Source organism: Sphaerodactylus townsendi, linkage group LG09, assembly GCF_021028975.2.
Source record: "Sphaerodactylus townsendi isolate TG3544 linkage group LG09, MPM_Stown_v2.3, whole genome shotgun sequence".
Classification (NCBI taxonomy): Eukaryota; Metazoa; Chordata; class Lepidosauria; order Squamata; family Sphaerodactylidae; genus Sphaerodactylus; species Sphaerodactylus townsendi.
The window spans coordinates 78,285,964-78,307,113 of NC_059433.1; the positions used below are offsets into that span (position 1 = coordinate 78,285,964).

Below are 21,150 nucleotides of genomic sequence, written 5' to 3' on the forward strand. Positions count from 1 at the left end.
TCCAGACTGCCATTTTGGAGAGGTGAACAGCTGCTTCAAAGAGAAACAGAGCTGTTTTAATCACCTTTTGCATGTGTCATACAAACAGGAATCCAGCGGCACCATAGAGATGCACATTATTCCGCCATATGTTAAGAATAATCAACATTAGCCGGTAGTTTCTAGGCTGCTGCTGGATCCCTATTGCATTCAGCTGTCATAGACTAACACGGCTACCTGGATGGAATCATTACCTTATGCGTGTAGTTGAACTGGCCCAAGAACCTGAGCCAGCAAATCTTGAGTGCCTGGCTCCTCCTGTGATATGGGAAAAGCCCCCCACTGTGCTGCCTGGGAGCTGTGAGAAATGAGGAGACCCTCAAACCCAGGTGGGTGTTCCTGAGGGACCTATAGATGCTCTCCTATGTGGCACTGGTTCTCCTCAGAAGATTCATGGCAGATTTTGCTTTGGAAACAGTGAGAGTGATTTGTCTCCAAAGTGCGAGAGAAATTTTAACTCCTTGTCAAGGTCCGAAGAGTGGCGGCATGGTCATCTGAGATAAAGAGCATCATGACATCCACAGAGAGTCTGGAAAGAACTTGCCTCGTGAGTGACAGAGACCCAAAGAAGTACTCCTTAGCAATGAGCAGGTAATAACCCCGCACCTATTTCATGTCATTTTTTTGTGGGGGGAGTAATAGGCAATTTTACACAAATCATTCTAGGATTTCTGCAAGGTGTTGTCAAAGGCTTTCACAGCCGGAATCAGCTGACTGTTGTGGGTTTTCCAGGCTGTGTGGCCGTGGTCTAGTAGTTTTTGCTCTTAACGTTTCACCCACATATATGACTGGCATCTTCAGAGGTATGTCACAAGAAGAAGAAGAAGAAGAAGAAGAAGAGTTTGGATTTATATCCCCCCTTTCTCTCCTGCAGGAGACTCAAAGGGGCTTACAATCTCCTTGCCCTTCCCCCCTCGCAACAAACACCCTGTGAGGTGGGTGGGGCTGAGAGAGCTCCGAGAAGCTGTGACTAGCCCAAGGTCACCCAGCTGGTGTGTGTGTGAGTGTACAGGCTAATCTGAATTCCCCAGATAAGCCTCCACAGCTCAGGCGGCAGAGCTGGGAATCAAACCTGGTTCCTCCAGATACACAAGCTCTTAATCTCCTACGCCACTGCTGTGTTTCTCTCCATGGCACAGACCAGACCACGACCACACAGCCCAGAAAACCCACAAGAGCCAGATTTCTTCAGAGTGGTCCCGTAAACAAGTCCTAGAATCCATTGAAAAGATACCATCTTGGCTTCCTTTCCCCAAATATTTCCCATTAAATGCTTTAAAAATGGTGCAAGTCTGTGTGCTCCATAGGACTTATTTTCTAAGTAAATGCGCAATGTGTCAAGTTGGTGAGCTGCTGCATCAGACATGTATATTTGGAAGTAAGCCTCATTGCATTCAGGGGAGCTTACTTCCAAGCAAGCCTAGTTGAGTCTGACGGAATTAGCAGGAGTTATCTTTAAAATGCCTTTTGCCTCACTTGCGAATGTTGTTGGTCTGAAGCATCCGAAGCAGAAGACAGAAATTCTGAAAATCAAATGTACAATCTCGGGAAATGTACATTCTCTCATCCCTGCATTTGATTTACAAAAGTGGATAACGCAAACTTGTATTTTTTTTAAAAAAAATCAGAATAACTTGCAAATGCATCCTTTGAACCTAGCTATCAGGTCTATAATATCTGTCAAGCGGTCCCTATCGCTCAACTGCATCTTCATGCCACTTTTGACGCTAGAAGCTCAGAGAAGCGCATCTAATTTCCGAAGTAGAGGATGATGAAGAAGAAGAGTTTGGATTTATATCCCCCCTTTCTCTCCTGCAGGAGACTCAAAGGGGCTTACAATCTCCTTGCCCTCCCCCCCTCACAACAAACACCCTGTGAGGTGGGTGGGGCTGAGAGAGCTCCGAGAAGCTGTGACTAGCCCAAGGTCACCCAGCTGGCGTGTGTGGGAGTGTACAGGCTAATCTGAATTCCCCAGACAAGCCTCCACAGCTCAGACGGCAGAGCAGGGAATCAAACCCGGTTCCTCCAGATTAGATACACGAGCTCTTAACCTCCTGCGCCACTGCTGCTCCAACAAGATGTTGTTGTTGTTATTGTTGCTAAGTCTGCTGATCACTAGGGACAGGACTCATAACTCTATCTTCTTCCAGAGGTAGAGTTAAACCACTGTGCAACCTGAGCAGGTGGAGCTACACACAAAATTGTCTACTTCCTCATGGAGACAATTCCCTCTCCTGTCTTTCATGTTCCCCTGGTACCCTCAGCACCCCTCAGGAAGGAAGGAAGAAGAAGAATTTGGATTTATATCCCACCTTTCTCCCTTGTAAGGACACCCAAGGTGGCTGATAAGCTCCTTTCCCTTCCTCTCCCCACAACAGACACCTCATAAAGTAGGTGGGACTGAGAGAGTTCCAAAGAACTGGGTCTAGCTAGCCCAAGGTCATCCAGCAGGAATGTAGGAGTGTGGAAACACATCTGGTTCACCAGTTAAGCCTTACCCATTACTACAACCCTATGAGGTAGGTGAGGGTTTCTATGACAGAGTGCGGGTCAGAATCCAGGTCTCCTGGGTCCCAACCTGAGACTCTAACCATGATGCCAAACTGTGTTAAGATATGAGAACACTGGCTCATTTAGCACTACAGTGCCTGTCCTAATGGGCATTCATTCTGGCAGGATCTTCTGCAGAACCTCATGCCCCTGTGTTGGACAGTCCCTGCAGTTTTGACCACTAGTCCCTTGGGTCACCAGCTCTAGATTGGAAAACACTGGGAGATTTTGAGGGTGGAGCCTGAGAAAGGCATGGTTTGGGGAGGGGAGGGACCTCAGTCGGATACAAATGAGTGGCGTAGCGCCAATGGGACAGGGTGCACACTACGCCCCGGGCAGAGCTGCAGTAGAAGCGTGGGTGGGCCGTGGAGGGGGTGTTCCAGGGGAATTCCAGGGCAGAGCGGGGGCATGCATCACTGTGGCAGAGGCGCAGGGAGGGGGTCTGTGCGCCCCAGGCACAGTTTCCGCTCACTCCACCTCTGATACAAATGCCCTACAGTCCAACTTCCAGAGTAGCCATTTTCCCAACTGAATTGAGCTCTGCTGCCTGTAGATCAGTTGTAATCCCAGGAGATTTCAACCATTATTTGGAGGTTGGGAATCCTACCAATTAGTTCGACCACACAGTGGGGGGAAGCAATTCAGGGACAACTCCCTAGTTGTGGTTTAGTACTCTAACCATTTTACAGCACTGCTTCTGTAGCAGAAGGTGCTGTCTACAGAAAACAGGTGTGATAACTCACATCTGTTTAGTATGGGGTAAATGATCCACAACATGGAAAATAAAACTATTACTGATTTCAGCAGGCCACCCCTTGAAGCAGGTAACAAAGAAAAGTTGCAGGTATCATTCATAAAAACATCCTGTAAATCTATACATGCACAAATTCTTTTGTGCATTTGTCATGAAAATTTATATTTGTCGGGGTGGTTTATCATAGTCACATCTAAGGAATATTGACACAAACCCTGAAATGTCTCACGGCAAATTGATGGATTTTATGTACTTCCATCTGAGTTACACTGTTGGAATATCAATGGTTCATCAGCTCAATCAAGAACTGACAGAGGTGCCTTCAAGTTATGTTCTTAAGAAATTTATGACAGGCCAGGAAACTTGATTAATTGTAATGGGGTTTTGGAAAGCATTATTGGCACATGATTGATTTTCGGCTGCACTGCACAATGATTTGTAAAACTTGCTAAGATAGCAGGCTAGTAAATAAATGGTGTAGAACTAAACTAACAGCTAGATCCTTAAAGCCTTTGGATATGTCTACTACATCAGATCTACCTCAGAAGCTAAGCAGAATTGGTATTTGAATGGGAGACCACCAAGAAAGGCTTTGCAGAGGAAGACAATAGCAAACGATTTCTTCTTCTTGCTTGCCATGGAAGCTTCTTTCTTTCTTTCTTTCTTTCTTTCTTTCTTTCTTTCTTTCTTTCTTTCTTTCTTTCTTTCTTTCTTTCTTTCTTTCTTTCTTTCTTTCTTTCTTTCTTTCTTTCTTTCTCTTTGTTTGTTTGTTTGTTTGCTTGCTTGCTTGCTTGCTTGCTTGTTTGTTTGTTTGTTTGTTTATTAGATTTTTATACCGCCCCATCCCTGAGGGGCTCCGGGTGGTGTACAGCATAAAATTTTCAGTACAGCATAAAATCCTAAATTCCAAAACCTTTAAAACAGCAATAAAATTAATAATAATCAGAGGCGTCCCGCAAAACCCCATGTTTAGTTAGATCCTCCCTAAGAGGGAGGGACGACGAGTCTCATCAGATGAAGGGCTTAGATGTGAAAAGCCAAAGAGGGTGTGTGTGTGTGTGTGTGTGTGTGTGTGTGTGTGTGTGTGTGTGTGACATGATTGTGACATGATGGCACATACCTACATACTATAGACTTAAACTAGTCTAAACATACAATTGCCTAATGTTGCGATGACGTACTTCTAGCCAATTGCCACACAGGACTCAGTGAGCCGTGTGGGGAATGGAGTCATGCATGGCGATTGGCCTACTATCAGTCCACCGCTACCCTCCCCCTGTCCCAAACACCAAACCAAGCCTGCAGGAACAGAGGCGGCTTGCCACCCACTGCCCCGCCAGCCCCCGGCACCAGCCCCCCATTCCCCAGCCCCCTGTCTATAGCCCATTTTATTTGAGCATACAATTGGCTGTACTGTTAGTTTAATTATAATCACATCCCTACAAGAAGCCCCATAAATCTTAGTTCTATAGGGGCAGCGATGGTACAGCTTCCAGGGTTCTAAGTCAGTTATAGAATTTTCATTGCAACAGCTTCCAGGAGTGTTTGTTATGCTATAGAATTCTCAATATTACATCTCCCAAGAATACCTGAAATCTAGAATTCTCATTTACTAAGTTCTAGAATTCTCATTTACTACAGCTCCCAGAGTTCTTTGGAGGAAGTCATGACAGTTAACTGGTATGCATGCCAAGGCTCAGGGCAACTCTGTTCATTCTCCTGCACTTCTCAGTGGCTTTTGATATGATCAGTGATGGTATCCTTCTGGACCATTTTTCTGGGCTGGGACTGGGAGGCACCATTTTGTGCTGTTTCCAATCCTACTTGGAGGGTATGTTTCTGAAAGTGGTGCTGGTGAACTGCTGTTCATCCCCTTGTCCTTTGTCCTGTAAGGTCCCACAAGGCTCTGTCTAGGCCTCTGTGCTTGTCAATGTGTACATGAAACGGTCAGGTGAGGTAATCTAGAGATTTAGATGGGGTCGTAGGCTCCAGTCTTGGTTCATCTATGCGGGCTTCCAATTTGCTTCTGGGCACAATTCAAAGTGCTGGTGTTGACTTTTGAAACTCTATAAGGCTTGGCACCAGTCTACCTGAAGGACCACCTATCTGGAGGTAGGGATTGTAGCTAAATTCTTAGCTGATGTTGATTCTCATGTGGCTCTTGCAGTAGCAAAATTCCTGTCTATGGCCCCTTCCGCACACGCAAAATAATGCGTTTTCAAACCACTTTCACAACTGTTTGCAAGTGGATTTTGCTATTCCGCACAGCTTCAAAGAGCACTGAAAGCAGTTTGAAAGTGCATTATTCTGCATGTGCGGAATGAGCCTTTGACATTCAATAATGATGATGATGTCTCATAATGTAACTGTATAATTTTAAAACCTTGTATTTCCTATATTTGCTTATGACGTTTTCCCCACGGCCAGTATATCCTGTGTTAAGGAAGTAAGCCATCCCGGTTTGGCCATGACTTCCGCATGGCTTCTGGGTCTCACTCGGGCCTGCCCCTCAAGATTTGCCTTATCCCGCAGCTTTCAAAAAACAATAAAATTGGCGGTTCTTTTGAAAAAGCCTGTGCCAAGCCGCTCCCATGCAAATACCGCAAGAGACTGGCCAGTTGATTTTTCCGGTTTTGCCGCCTGCTCTCCCCGCCCGTTAGCTGCAGCCAATCAGAACATCGGAAAAATGGAATCTACATAAACAATGTAAACATACGCAAACGCCGTAAACCACGTAAATGACATAAACGTAAACGTTCATGTGGAAAATTAAAATAAACCAGGGGCCCGTGCATAATTCACTGGAGTTCTTCCTCTCAGCCTGAGCGTGCTGACAGGCAGCCGAGCAAAGGGAGAAACCGGGATAAAAACACCCTGGGATAGATGATCCCAGGTCTATCCCAGGAAATTTCGTCCGTGGGGAAAACGCCTATGACCATTTGGTCTGCAAGCCTAAATAAAGAAGTGAAGTGAAACCGAAATTGACTTCTGCCAGGATTGGGTCATGAGCAGAGCTTTAACTACTGTACTGTACCTTTCCACTCTGAGCCATGGCAAGAGAACATTTGCACATTTCACTTTTCAAATTGAAACTAGTGATGCAAACTTCAACACTTTTTTATCAATAAAATTTCTAAATCTAACAGTGTCCATAATTGGGATTTTTTTTAAAAAAAAAAAATCAGCCAAGGAGTATTTTTGAAAAAAACCCTGCAAGATAATAGGAGTGTGGAGATTTGATTTGATTTTTTAAAAACCCAAATTCATTTTCATTTTAGCATTGCGTCGGATGTACAATCAGCATCCTAAAGATCTCAGTATTTTTTTTCTTACTTTATTTTAACAAAAAGAATTATGCCTCTAGTCCTTATGACTGCAGCATGAAAATAAGTGCTTGATCTCTGGTGAAATCTGCAAAGCCAGTTAGTTTATTAGTGCAGGCAACCCAGCTAAACATCGATGTGTTGTCCTCTCCCATATGTAGCACAAATCTACTCCAGAATGCTGCGAACAAAGAGAATCACAAGAAGGAATCGGTGGATTTGGGGTCTAGTTCACTGCACCACTGCCATGACCACGCAGCGACCTATGAGAGCAAGAGGAGGGAGCGACAGCAGGCCAACCACAAGCTCTACATGGCGTCTGCGATGTGCCTCATCTTCATGATTGCAGAATTCATAGGTGAGATTATGCCTTCATCCATTAAGAACTTCTAGTTTCTTAAATGGGGCTGCACAAGTCGTTTGGCTTCCTGCAGAGATGGCTGCAGATGCAAGGGAACCACGAGCCTTGCTCATTAGGAGGTGACACAGTATCTCCAAGTAGGACCGGACCCTCCATGTTCAATTTGCAGGAGGGAGGGGGGGAGGGAGGGAGGAGCAATGATGTCATGGCTTAGAGAGTCCAGCCCCTGCCCAGCAAGGCAGGGGGAAGATTCCTCACTCAGGCTGAAAGAACTGCCCATCGCTCCGGTTTAATACAGCAATCCTGAACAACGACATAACCCTCTAAGCCCATTATATTTAAATGGATTTAGACTAGTACAGGGGTCTGCAACCTGCGGCTCTCCAGATGTTCATGGACTACAATTCCCATCAGTCATGCTGCAGGGACTGATGGGATTTGTAGTCCTGAACATCTGGAATGCCACAGGTTGCAGACCCCTGGACTAGTATAAGTGTGCTTAGGACTGCATTGTAAGTCACCCATTATCACTTTTGGGCAGTGTACAGTGCTCAGTCATAGAACCTAAGGGGAATATTTTTAAACCCCAGAAATGTACTTGGGGGGGAAAGCCAGTGGTGGGATCCAAAAATTTTAGTAACAGGTTCCCATGGTGGTGGGTTTCAAACTGTGGCGTAGCGCCAATGGGGCTGGGCAGGGCACGGCATGGGCGTGGCCAGGCATTCCGGGGACGGGGCATTGCTGGGTGGGACTGTGGCAAGGACGCAGCCGCTACGCCAGTCCTTGGGCGGGAAACGAATGCACGCAGGTGCAGGCTGCCACGCACGCCGGTGCACCTCCTGCTAGACTGCTTCAAGTTCTGCGCGCTACTGCTGAGGAGCAGAGGAGGGGCACAACTAAGGCAAAAATCACGTGGCAAAATCACCCATTAGTAACCCCCTCTCGGCACACACAAATAATTAGTAACCTACTCTCGGGAACCTGTGAGAACCTGCTGGATCCCACCTCTGGGGAAAGCCTTTAAATGGACACCATTGCCATAATATCTAAACCTGCTAAAGTTCTCTGTACAGCATGGCACTTACAAACTCTGGTAAAAACCCTTCAGTCTAGGGTCCTTGTCTCTTTTATTCCCTGTGCCTGCCAGCATAGCAAACCTGTATTGCTTTCATTCATTCATTCATTCATTCATTCATTCATTCATTCATTCATTCATTCATTCATTCATTCATTCATAGACTTGTATTCCGCCCTTCCCAATAGGGTTCAGGGCAGCAAACATCAAAATAAAAAACAATTAAAACAATACAATAAAACTGGTGTGAACAACACCACACCATATAAGGCTATAAACAGCAAAACAGTAAAACAGTAAAAGATGGCAATAAAACCCATAAGTAGACACCCATGGGAGGTCACGATGTACCATTCAGGCCGGCTGGCAAGATTTTATGCCTGTCACAACTCTATCTGTATTTTGAGAATTAAAAAAAAAACAGTTGTGATCTCTGGTGTAGGCATAGCGGTTAGAATGTCACACTGGGATCTGAGAGACTCATGTTCTAATCCCTATTTTGCCATGGAAGCTCACTCGATGATCTTTGACTGGTCACACACTCTCAAGCTAAGCTACCTCACTCAGTCGTTGTTGTGATGTTAAAATGCAAGAGGGGAGAATAATTTTGTAAGCCACATTGGGCTCCTGTTGGCAAGAAAAGCAGGCCATAAACTGAATAACAGAAAAATAAATCTGCCTTCTGAATATTGTGAGATGCTTTGAACTCAGTGCCATCATTGTTGGGTTATTTAACTTAATATTTAGCGGAATAGCGGAATAAGAGACCATAAGAACATAAGCACATAAGAAAGAGCCTGCTGGATCAGACCAGAGTCCATCTAGTTCAGCACTCTGCTACTCACAGTGGCCCACCAGGTGCCTTTGGGAGTTCACCTGCAGGATGTGAAAGCAATGGCCTGCTGCTGCTGCTGCTGCTCCTGAGCAACTGGTCTGCTAAGGCATTTGCAATCTCAGATCAAGGAGGATCAAGATTGGTAGCCAGAGATCGACTTCTCCTCCATAAATCTGTCCAAGCCCCTTTTAAAGCATGAGACAGTTGCTGGTTTTATAGAAATGTGTTGACTTACCAATAGGAAGGGTTTGCATGGAAGAAAATTAAGAACAGCTTTCTATCCTAACGCTAACTTGGTTACATAGCTGACCAATAGCTTAATCAATAAAACTCTGACCTCAGTATCTAATTAGCATGCACATAGTTAACCCCTTCATGACTGAATTGTGACAGACAGGAAGTGTAGCCACAGGCAGGAATAGTTCATAACCAAAGGCTTGGTCCCTCCTTCCCCCTCCTTTTTTTGCTTCATGAATCATTCCAATTTCTTGCAGAGACAGCCCAAGAAGCAAATGTCACCACCACGATGCCAGCAGACCTTTAAGCTCCGATAAACTGGCCATTAAACGGCTGGTGTAGGCAGCAGGCTCTGAGACACGTCCTAATTACGAGCCATATTTTAATCTTTTTAAAAATCAGTCTAGACAGCATTTTCCTGGATGATTGACCCGCGAGTGACTGACAGTTCCCATTGCGGTGTGTTAGTACACAAAGCAATGAACAGTCAGCGAGCGCCACGCTCAATCACAAAAGCCATTTGCCGGGAGCGTCATTACCAAGCAATCAAGTGAGTCGCTGTTCCGCGAGAAGCATTTCTCCTGGAAGTAATGAGAGAACAAGCCATCCTTCCCTCCCACTCGTAAGGGCAAATGAAATGGATACTGAGCAGTATGTAATACCCCCTTTTAACATTCCGTTGGTAGCAGAGGGAGGAGCCACTCTGGCCTTTTCCACGTGGCCTGAACCTTCTTTCTCATGTTTTTTCCAAAGTAGGGTGTGGATGGGCCTTCAACTGGCCAGGAAAATTCCCAAAGGGCTGCTGCCCTGGAGGGATGTTGGTGGCCAGGAGCAAGCAAAGTTATGCTCTGTGGCACTACAGGGACAGACACAGTTAGTGATGTTTGTATGCTCACTGGTACAGCATCCCCTTTGTATTCAGAAGAGGTCCTTGTTGGTCATGAAACAAGAGCTTTGGCACTCTCTACCTGGAGAGATTAGTCTGTCCTCCTCTGCTGTCTGTCCTCCTCTATATTTTATTTGGCAGTGTTTTAATTGCTGCTTTTATGCTTTGTATGTCTTTGAACACACATCATTAAGGCCTGCTATGCATGCAGTGCTAACCCAGCAGCATGTTTTTCCTACACTTATCTGTTAAATTGCGGGTTCAATGCAAGGCACCCCCAGATGAGCCTGCTGCTTTCCACCATTTTCTGTGTTGCCTGCCACCTATTTTGTTTGTTTTTGGTCATAATTTTTTTTAAAGAAAGAAGGAAACCCTTCTGGTTGCTCTGCAGGCCTGAACAGTGATAGGAACTGCTATCAAATGGGCATGGGGAGCCAAAGCAAGCTGATGAAAAGTTGCACTTTTGGAGGTTTTGAAAGCTGTAGGGATTCTTGGATCTGCAACGAAGTGAGTTCAAAAGTGAGGAATGTGTGCACAAGTGAGAATCTGACTCACAGGGAATGTACGGTCACTGCAGGATCAACCACAAGTATATAAATGTCCTCAGCCTCCTGACATGCTGAACTTGAATGGTCTGAGCACTGCCTTCTCCTTACCATGTGTGGCTTGGGTGGGCCGGTTTCATCTTCCCAATGCACAGTTCAGGCAGGATGCATGCTGGTTTCCCTACACTGTACAGAGCTCAGACAGGTCAGGCAACTGCAGCCTTTGTACCACTGGGTTGCCAACCCAGGTAAGGGAGAGGTTACCAACCCACCAGGAGAAAGCCCTGGTTGCAGCTGGCCAGGAAAGTGTATTAAGAGCTGCTTGCCTCATCTTGGTTCTACATTCCAACCTCCTTCACGCAGCAGAGACTTCTGGGCCGCCAGAGGCATTAAACAGGCTCTTATTTTGTTTGCTTGTTTTTGTGTGTTGTCATTGTGACCCTTTTCGTTTCGCTGATGTTTTCAACGTGTTTGCTTCTCTTATGCTATTTTAATGAGTTCGATTCCAAACCAGGCATTGATTTCAACAATTCGGTTGAATTCTATTGGATGTTATTTGTGTGGATTTACCATGTTCAAAGGTGAGTTGGTCACCTGCTCTGATTTGTTCAGGCTGAACAGCTGCAAAGGGCTGCAGAAATGGTTTTCACTGAGTTTTCATAAGTTCGCGCACATTCAAAGATGCTGTCAATTCATACTGACGGGTGGCCATTAACTCTACTAAGGACTAATTAGATGGAAGGGTGGGGGTTTTTAAATTGAAACACAGCATTTATTTATGACAGCTTTATATGATTTGCGACTAATTTAATTGTCTGTTTAAACAATTGCTGCTGAGCAGATCAGTTATGCAGCAAGGATGGGGTGGCGGCAGCGGGGGTGGGCGGATAGAGATGAAGCTGTGGTCAGTATGGCTAGGAAGGAATAAGGTAAATGAATGCAGTAAGTTGGTTTTTTTCTGTCAAGTCACATCTGAGATCCCTGATGTGGTTTTCAAAGCAAGAGACATTTAGAGGTGGTTTGTCATTCCCTGCCTCTTGTGTCACAACCCTGGCATTTCTTGGAGATCTCCCAAGATCTCTCTCTTGGTTTTGAATGCTGGAGGATCCACCATTTCCCCATATGAATATGTATCTCTTTCCCATTAGTAGTTTGATTGAGGATCTTGGCTTCAGTGACTTCCAAGCTTTCTTTGCCCTAGGTGGCCGAATTGCAGGAAGTCTTGCTGTGATGATGGACGCCGCCCACATGTCGGTTGACTTCATGAGTTTCCTGATCAGCCTCTTCTCTCTTTGGCTGTCATCAAAATGTCCCAGCAAGAGATTAACATATGGATGGCTCAGAGCAGGTACCAAATGCTATGCTATGAAAAACAGAAAGAGAAGCTCCTGTTGACAAGGGTTGGGAATGAAATGTTGAGGTTAGTGTAGGTCTAATGGTCAGCAGCTCACTTTCTTGGAGAACCACATTGAGAAGGAGATACAAAATACGATGACCGTGGTGGCGAACCTTTGGCACTCCAGATGTTATGGACTACAATTCCCATCAGCCCCTGCCAGGATGGCCAATTGGCCATGCTGGCAGGGGCTGATGAGAATTGTAGTCCATAACATCTGGAGTGCCAAAGGTTCGCCACCACTGGACTAGAACATGGGTCCTTGTTGTGGCGTCTGAAAGCCTAGGGAGCCTGTCAACACATTTCCTTGCCTCTGCCAAGAAAATGGGTGGGGGCAGGTGAGGCTTTTTCCCAGCAGGGATTTTGACTGGCTTTAGCAACAATTGCCAACTACAGCACCTTTCCTGAATGACTGACAGTGAGCAGTGTGTATATACAAGTATATATGTTAAAATACATTCACTTTAAAAGGCGTTTTGTTATACGCAGCTTCTGTCTGGAATGTTGAAGTCTTAGTATTAGAGTTATGCACCAATTCACTCCCTGACATTTTGTGATTGGCTCCCATTCTTGTCATCCACTTTGTGTTTGTGCCCACTACCTTCTGTCAGAGTTCAAAAGGTGCCCTCAGGCTCAAAAAGGTTGGGGAACCCTGACTAGATCCCCAGCATCTTGAGTGGGCACCTGGACAACCCAAGTTACCACACACTCTTTTTTCTCCACACCCATTTTGCCTTTAACTTGGCCATTTATGAGGGTGTTTGTGAGGCAGAAGAGGGAGAAGGCTTCCCACACTGTGCTGAATTTGGCTCCTAGCTATTATCTCCTTAAAATATTTTGACCAGATAAATGTGACTGAGAACTGGAGAAACTCCCCTAGAGCAATTTTCTAAGGCCAGGCAAAATATCATGCAATATTTCTGAGGAACAATAGCAGAAGTCTGTAATTTATGATTGTATTGTTGTACCCAAAGGTATGCCTTTCTTTGATCAGTCGTGGTCTAATTGCAAAAAAAGTAGCATCTTCTACTTTATTGGTTGAAATGAGTTTCCTACAGACTGCAGAAGCTTCTCGTGCAATCCTCTGTTAGTTGTGAAGGAGCTACAAGACTTTTGTTTGTATCACTGCTACCAATTATCACAGCGACTTATCTATCATCTGGGAATTCAGTGTGTGAGATTCTTGGCCCTATCCCCATCCAACTATTCCCATTCTCAGGATTCCTAGGAGAAAAGGAGCAATGACCATCAAAAAGGATATTGAAGAGATAGAAAAAGTGCAGAGAAGGGCAACGAGGATGATTGAGGGATTGGAGCACCTTCCTTATGAGGAGAAGCTGCAGCGTTTGGGACTCTTTAGTTTGGAGAGGAGACGTCTGAGGAGGGATATGATTGAAGTCTATACAATTATGCATGGCGTAGAAAATGTTGACAGAGAGACATTTTTCTCTCTTTCTCACAATACTAGAAACAGGGGGCATACATTGAAAATGCTGGGGGGAAGAATTAGGACTAATAAAAGGAAACACTTCTTCACACACAACGTGTGATTGGTGTTTGGAATATGCTGCCACAGAAGGTGGTGATGGCCACTAACCTGGATAGCTTTAAAAAGGGATTGGACAGATTTATGCAGGAGAAGTCGATCTATGGCTACCAATCTTGATCCTCTTTGATCTGAGATTGCAAATGCCTTAACAGTCCAGGTGCTCGGGAGCAACAGCCGCAGAAGGCCATTGCTTTCACATCCTGCATGTGAGCTCCCAAAGGCACCTGGTGGGCCACTGCGAGTAGCAGAGTGCTGGACTAGATGGACTCTGGTCTGATCCAGCTGGCTTGTTCTTATGTTCTTAAGCAATTTCAAAGTATTACTGAGCAGGGGCGTACCGCCCAGGGGGAACATACGGGGGTCATATGACCCGGGCTGCGGCCACTTAGTCATGTGGGGGGTGGAAAATTGCCCGCTACACCCCTCCTCCTTCCCAGCCCCCTGAGCCCATACACTGACTTGTTTGGTCATGATGGAGGAGGGCAGCCACCCATATGGTGGGGGGCAGGAAACTCAGATTTTGCATCGGCTACATTTTTCCTACATACACCTCTGTTATCGAAAGTAGTAAGAGGATTTTCAATAACACGGGCCTATGTTTTAACTCCTCACAATTATTTGCACCACTAGAAATTCTTGGCGCTCTCCTGTCAGTGGTTACCATTTGGGCAGTGACCGGCATGTTGACATATTCAGCTGTCTTAAGGCTGCTGCATCCACAGTATGAAATTCAAGTAACGGCAATGCTCATCACATCTGGCTTTGCAGTAGTAGCCAATATGATGTAAGTTGCTTTTGTTTTTAAATACCACTCAAAGTATTATTATACAATCAACAATGGCCTTTTAAAAAATGTGCCCATTTTGCCCCATCCCCAGTGTGGTGTAGTGGTTAAGAGCAGGTGGATTCTAATCTGGAGAACTGGGTTTGATTCCTCACTCCTCCATCTGAGTGGCAGAGGCGTCTCTGGTGAACCAGATGCGTTTCCGCACTCCTACATTCCTGCTGGGTGACCTTGGGCAGTCACAGTTCTTTGGAACTCTCTCGGCCCCATCTACCTCACAAGGTGTCTGTTGTGGGGAGAGGAAGGGAAAAGGAGCTTGTAAGCCACCTTGAGTCTTCTTACAGGAGAGAAAGGTGGGATATGAATCCAAACTCTTCTTCTCTTTGCGCTAACATTGGCAGGTCAGAACCCTGAAGCTGTGAAGCTGGGATAACAGGGTAATCTGACATGGCTGGCGGCCATGAATCAGATGGGTGAATGCTTTATCAACTGTGAATAGTTACTCAGAGCCAGTTCCCATGACCTCCAGATCAGTGCATTATGAAATGAAAGTGATCTCATAACACCACGGTAATTACACTGTTCTTCCTCGCAGTTAATTTTAAGCGTATGGGGAAGTCGGTTGGGAATGGACGAAAGTGGTGCGGCCAAGAAATGGAGTGATCAATGGGTTGAACGTACCCAATTTTTTTTCCATTGACGGAAAGGGCACTTGTACGGGGGAAAGCCATGTCAGACAGGGGATATATCAAGGAGAGAAACTGGTGACATTTTTTTATCCCATTTTTTCTCCATTGAACTTGGGGTGCCATATTTGGTACTCCCTTTCCCATTTTATTCTCACAATGATTTTTTGGGAGGGTGGTCCAGCCCATGGCCACCCAGTGAACTTTGTGTCAGAGCAGAATTTTGAACGTAGGTTTCCCTGGGCATCTAATGCTCCAGCAACTACTTTGGCTTTGTAATGGTACATGGCCATTTGTAGCATATTACGTAATGATTCAGTCGGATAGGAAAACTAGCCGAAGGTGCAGAGATGCAGAGAAACAGGCTGCTGTGGGGGTGACTAGTTGAAAACAGTGTGCTTGGAAGATGGAGCAAGAGGAATGCCCAGTGAAAGCTTGATTGAAGGTTGTCAGATTTACCCAAATAATTGTCCTTGGAAATACTGACATCATGACTGTTGCTGTTAAGACAGAATCATTGAGCGTTTCCCCACTTGCCAAGGGCCCCCTATGCCATGTGCTGCTCTCAGCACACGTCATTTCTGGTGCGCGCCCGGGCTTCCCCACGACCCCGCGCTCTGTGCGGGGTCATCAAAAGGCGCCATTTGGAAGAGTGCCAGGAATGACGCGCGCTGAGGGGGCGCGACAGCGGCAGCGTCAGGGCGGCAACGTTGTCGCCGCCCCTGTAGTGGGGAGTGCCGGGGGACCCCACGCTACTTGCCTACAGTAGCGCGCAGCTACTGGTAAGTGGGAAAACGCCCATTGATACACTGCCACGAATTTAGATGGAGCTCTTCAGAGTTTTGTTTTTAGAGAAGATGGGTATCTACCTGCAATCAAGGTGCAGACTAAGCAACCAGAGAAGATAGAAAGAGGAAGAAGGGACAGAGTAGCAAAGGATTAATGATCTTACACATAAATCGTTGTCGGGTGCTACGATCCAGCATGACCATCAGTTGGAAGAATAAAGTGAAAAGTCAATGATCTTGTCGACAAATTTCGTTCTTGTAGATTAAGTCTGATGTTGTACCAGACGGGACATCGACACGCTCATGAGGGCCATCCTGCCACCTTTCATTTATCACAATACACGTCGTGTTCAACGAATGCCAGCGTCAGGGCAGCTTTTATTCATGCGATCGGCGATCTGATCCAGAGCGTCAGTGTGCTAATTAGCGCGCTCATAATATTCATTAAGGTCAGTTTTATTCAGTGTACTCACCTTCTCAGCAGTGTGGGATGCAGCTATTATTATGACCTTGGCTTTGTAGTGGATAGCTTAATGAAAATGTCGACCCAGTGCGCTGCAGCAATGAAGAAGGCAAACTTTGTGCTGGAGATTATTAGGAAAGAAACTGAAAATAAAGCAACCAATATTGTAATGTTTCTGTACAGATTGATGGTGTGGCCTCTTTTGGAATACTATGTGCAGTTCTGGTCGCCGGATCTCAAAAAGGACACGATAGAACTGGGAAAAGTAGTGAATGCTGACAGAGTAACTAACACAGCAAAGGTGCACAACCTGATTAAAGGGCAGAGAAAGCTTTATTCAGGAACTAACATACTTGATAGTGAGGGGGAGAGGCAAAGATAGGCTCCGAGCTACATCACTAGTTGGGAGAGAAAGAGGGAGATTAAGCATGGAACTTCTGAAAAGAAGCAGGATATTGCCCTCAGAATAGAAATTTGGAGACAGACAAGGAGTGATACTTACAAGAGAGATTTTTGCCCAATCATCAGAGCGTCCCTGCGATTATCGGCAACATGATGATGTCATTCCTGGAAGTGACATCATTGCATTGGTGCCAGACTCCTTTGGTCTGCATTTGCCACTAGGGGGTACCCTCGATCCCCATCCCCTGCTGGTGGCCATTGGGGACATGATAACCTAGGCCTTGACCTCTGTGCCCTATTGTTGACTTTTCAGACTAACTGGTTGGCCACTGTGTGAAACTATGAAACTACGATGACTCAAAGTATGCACATATTGCGGATTCTCATATTGAGTCATTGTACCCAGGGGTGGGAGGTCCGTAACAGGAGACCTGGTAACCTTATCCCTCCTCGAAATATTTGTCAGTATCACTGTTATGAGAAGGGATGCAGCATTTTAGGATATACTAACTTATTGGAAACAGATTGGAACTGATAGCAGGGAGTGTTTTGTTCGGTTAACAGTTTCCTCAGTTAACAATCTTTGTCTTTTTTTCTAGCCAGAATACAAAATGGCTGACTCAATCTGTACATTTTTATTCTCCTTCTTTGTTCTGGCAACCACCATCACCATTTCATGGGACATTTTGCTGGTGGTAATGGAAGGTGAGATGTCTTGTGTGCAGGACAGGTTTATCCCTGAAGCCTCTTTTCTTTTCTTGTAATAATCAAGGCAATTGAACACAAATAAATATAAGTCCACACACCAGTTAAGAGCTGAACAGCAAGCCATAGTGGTGGTAAGTTCACTTGGCCAAGTGTGAATAGTAGTAGCAGAATCACACACCTTTTCCATCACTGCTGTGGTATTTTGGAACCATTTTCCAGAAGTGGCAAATAAAGCAATTTTACCAATGCCATTTTGTAGAAGCTGTAAAACATTTTTTCCCCCAACAAGCAATTGACTAATTATTCAGTCACATTGATAAGGATCTTTTAGGTGCACTTAATTTATTGAGATATTTTAATTGGACATGACTTTATATATTATTGTAATCTGGAAAGGGGATGCCTATTTTTTTCTAAAATGAAATAACAAGAAGATTGAGATTTGCTAATGTGAGACCACGATTTAAAATGAGATGGCTAGTTGATGTGGAGACAGATATATATGCGGATAGAAGAGTCATTCAGATGTTTCCTCCATTGTTTAGGCTGGGGAACAAAATGTGCAAATTGGATTGTCAGGCTTGTTAAACATGTGAAATAGCTGAGAAAGAAAATGAACTTATTAGACAGGCTCACGGTAGCCTGTAACTGAATGCATATAGTGCTTCTTTTAAAAGATAAGAAAAGGCATTTGCCCTCTATTCTACAGGAACACCAAAGGGTTTGAGCTATGACGCAGTGAAAGAGAAAATTCTAGCAGTGGACAAAGTAAAATCTGTCCACAATCTTCATCTTTGGTCTCTAACAATGAACCAGGCCGTTTTAACTGCGCACATTGTCACAGGTCAGTACATTTCTGTAATAAGGGGATCAACATGGATATGACTTTTTGTGAAATCTACTTACATTTAAGTAGGCTACTACTTATGTGCCCATTGTTTATTTTTAAAAGGCCCACAAGGAAAAAAATGTGGTATCACTGGCTTCCATCCAAACCTTGTTTTCCACTAGCAGGATTCTTCTGGTGATAGAGAAGGAGGGGGGATTTTTGTCATTTCTCTGCTCCTACTGCAGACCATCCCAGTGTCCTCAGAGCTGTACTGGGAATCTCCAGACTCCTGAAGGCAGTTTGGGTGTGGGGAGTGCAGTATAATGGGGGGGAGAGAGGAGGCAAGGAAGTTCTATTTCTCCAGAGCCGATTTCAGCTTCCACTGCATCGGATCCAAGCATTAATTCTGCTCGCACTGCACAGGATCCATTAATCTTAAGGTTATGATCAGGAGTATATCTACTTGAAATAAATCGTTGAAGGATTGTACGGCCAGAATCAACTGGCTGTCGTGGGTTTTCCAGGCTGTGTTGCTGTGGCCTGGTAGTTTTTACCCCTAGCATTTTGTCTGCATTTATGGGCAGCATCTTCAGAGGTATATCATGGTGAGATGTCTTTCTCTCTGTGGCACCATGTTTCTCTCTTTGTGACATTCCTCTGAAGATGCCAGCCATAGATTCAGGCAAAACGTTAAGAGAAAAAACTACCAGACTACGCCCACAGCTGGAAAACCCACAACAGCCAATTAAAATAAATTCCTCTGAAATCAATGACCATTTACACACTTGTGTTCTGCCTCACAACCAGCTTACCGTTCCTTTGCTGCAGACTTTCCTTTCTGCATTGTTTTTTGCCCCATGAAGCAAAACAGCTAAACAGGAAGCGTAATTCTTTATCCGGGTTTTGTTGCGCCTTCCTGCCTTCCCCAGCTCACCCAAACAACAGTTTTTCCTACTCTTCTGGTCACAATTTCTGAATGATCAGAAGAGTTTTGGGTTTGTGTGTGTGTGTGTGTTTAAACACTCCAAGTCTAATATTAGAGCAAAGGACTGGACTGTTGAGCTATCAGACACCAGGAAAAAAATGACACGGGGTGGGGGAGGCAGCCTCCCCAAATGGGCTCTTCTGCCCACCATTTTGGAATGATCAGAAGGGATTTGTTTATATATGTGTGTTTTAACACTGCAGGTCTAACACTGGAGCAAAGGACTGGTCTATCAGGACGCAGGAAAAAATGGGGGGAGAGTTTGCAGGAAAACAACAAGGCATGCCGAATTTAGACTTTGCCCTTGTTGGACTGGCAGAAGCGCTTTAGATAAGAAGAAAAGGATCCTTGAATGCAAATAGTGCAGGCAAAAGAAGCTCTGCTACTGTGGTACATTTATTGTATAGGTATAGAATAGAAGACTGCTTCTCCCCTCTTTTCTGTGTAATTTAGTTTGGTCCTGCTGGGTAGAGCTCTTAGTTCCAGTTTCTAGTTCTTGTGGCAATGGCGGTGGTTGTAAGAGATATTATCATGGACTTGCTTGGTCCTGCTGAATGGACCTGAGGACTGTGTCAGTTCTCTGGCCTAATCTCTAGTGTAAACAGAAAACTATGGGAAAACCCAACTACGAAGCAAACAGCCTCGAGGCAAACAGTAAGGCACAAAAGCTCAATGAGAATTATTGCTGAGTACTATTGTGATTTAGTGGCCAGAATATTGAGCTAGGATCTGGGAAACCCAAGTTTGAATCCCCACTCTGCCACTGAAGCCCAATTTACCTCAATAGGTTTTTGTGTGAGTGTAAATGAAGTATATAAATAATAATAATGTCATTGTTTGTAGCGTATGAACGGGCATCCTAAATCTCAACACAGCAATTACATATCCTCTCTATGGCCCCTTCCGCACATGCAGAATAAACTTTCAATCCACTTTCAATGCACTTTGCAGCTGTATTTTACTGTGCGGAATAGCAAAATCCACTTGCAAACAATTGTGAAAGTTGATTGAAGGTGCATTATTCTGCATGTGTGGAAGGGGCCTAGGTTACCTTTTTTACAATTCTACACCCCTGTCTTTTGCAATATGGAGGTGGTGATATTGCCCTTGAAAAACTGGTTTAACATTCCACCAGGTTTTTTTTTTCAGAACAAATAAACAAAAAGTGTTCAAGCCATTGTTGCATAAGAAAACTACTGATCTGGGAAAATGAGAATGGCACCCATTCATCATTTTTTCTTTATTTCCTACAGTGGATACCGCAGACAAGCAGCAGACTCTGAAAGAAACGACTGAAGTTCTGTTCGACGCTTACAACTTTCACACAGTCACTCTTCAAATTGAACCTGAAGCAGCCCAAAAACCAGGATGCGTTTTCTGCCAAGATCCAAGAAACTAAGATGACTATTAGTCCTTCGATGGGGTCAATAGCTACCTAATGCGCTGGATGCGTACAGTTTGCTAAATCAGGAACCAAACTGAATTGAAAGCTAGTATGTCTTGTTGCCACTGGTAGTGTAGGCACCTTCTCATTTGCTCCTTGGAGGCAACATTGTGCACCATCCTGCAGGTAGCAAAAATCATGAATGTATGAGATGATTTGACTATTGCTTCCCCTTCACCACACTGTGCTCCGAACTCCAAAGGCCCTTTCTAAAGAAGCGGAAACCCAATTTCCTCTATGTTTCTGCAGCGATGCCCTAATGAAAATATTACAATGTCCCTGCTTTGATAGTCTGATGTTCGGCCAGCCACAGCAACAAAACTATGTCTAGCTTCCCCAACCCTGGCACAGGTTGCTATTTTAGGAGGAAAAGGCTTGAGAAGTCTGATAAAGTATACTCAATAATTGTGCGGCATGTTTCAGAAACCAGATTCTTAAAAAAAAACCCCACAAATATCCATTTCTAATCTATCCTCTGAATTGGCTGGTGCTGAGCATCTGGTTAACAGTG

General features: G+C 44.8%; 1 protein-coding gene across 1 annotated transcript; it reads left to right on the plus strand.

Annotated features, from left to right (window-relative positions):
* The first annotated feature begins 550 nt into the window (after positions 1 to 550).
* On the plus strand, positions 551 to 20,594 carry SLC30A8 (solute carrier family 30 member 8). Its single transcript, XM_048508253.1, has 9 exons — positions 551 to 630; positions 6,529 to 6,535; positions 6,844 to 7,024; positions 11,807 to 11,953; positions 14,181 to 14,334; positions 16,071 to 16,257; positions 17,273 to 17,378; positions 18,091 to 18,225; positions 20,449 to 20,594. Exons 1-9 carry the CDS (start codon positions 551 to 553, stop codon positions 20,592 to 20,594), a joined length of 1,143 nt encoding a protein of 380 aa, XP_048364210.1.
* Positions 20,595 to 21,150: the final 556 nt, after the last annotated feature.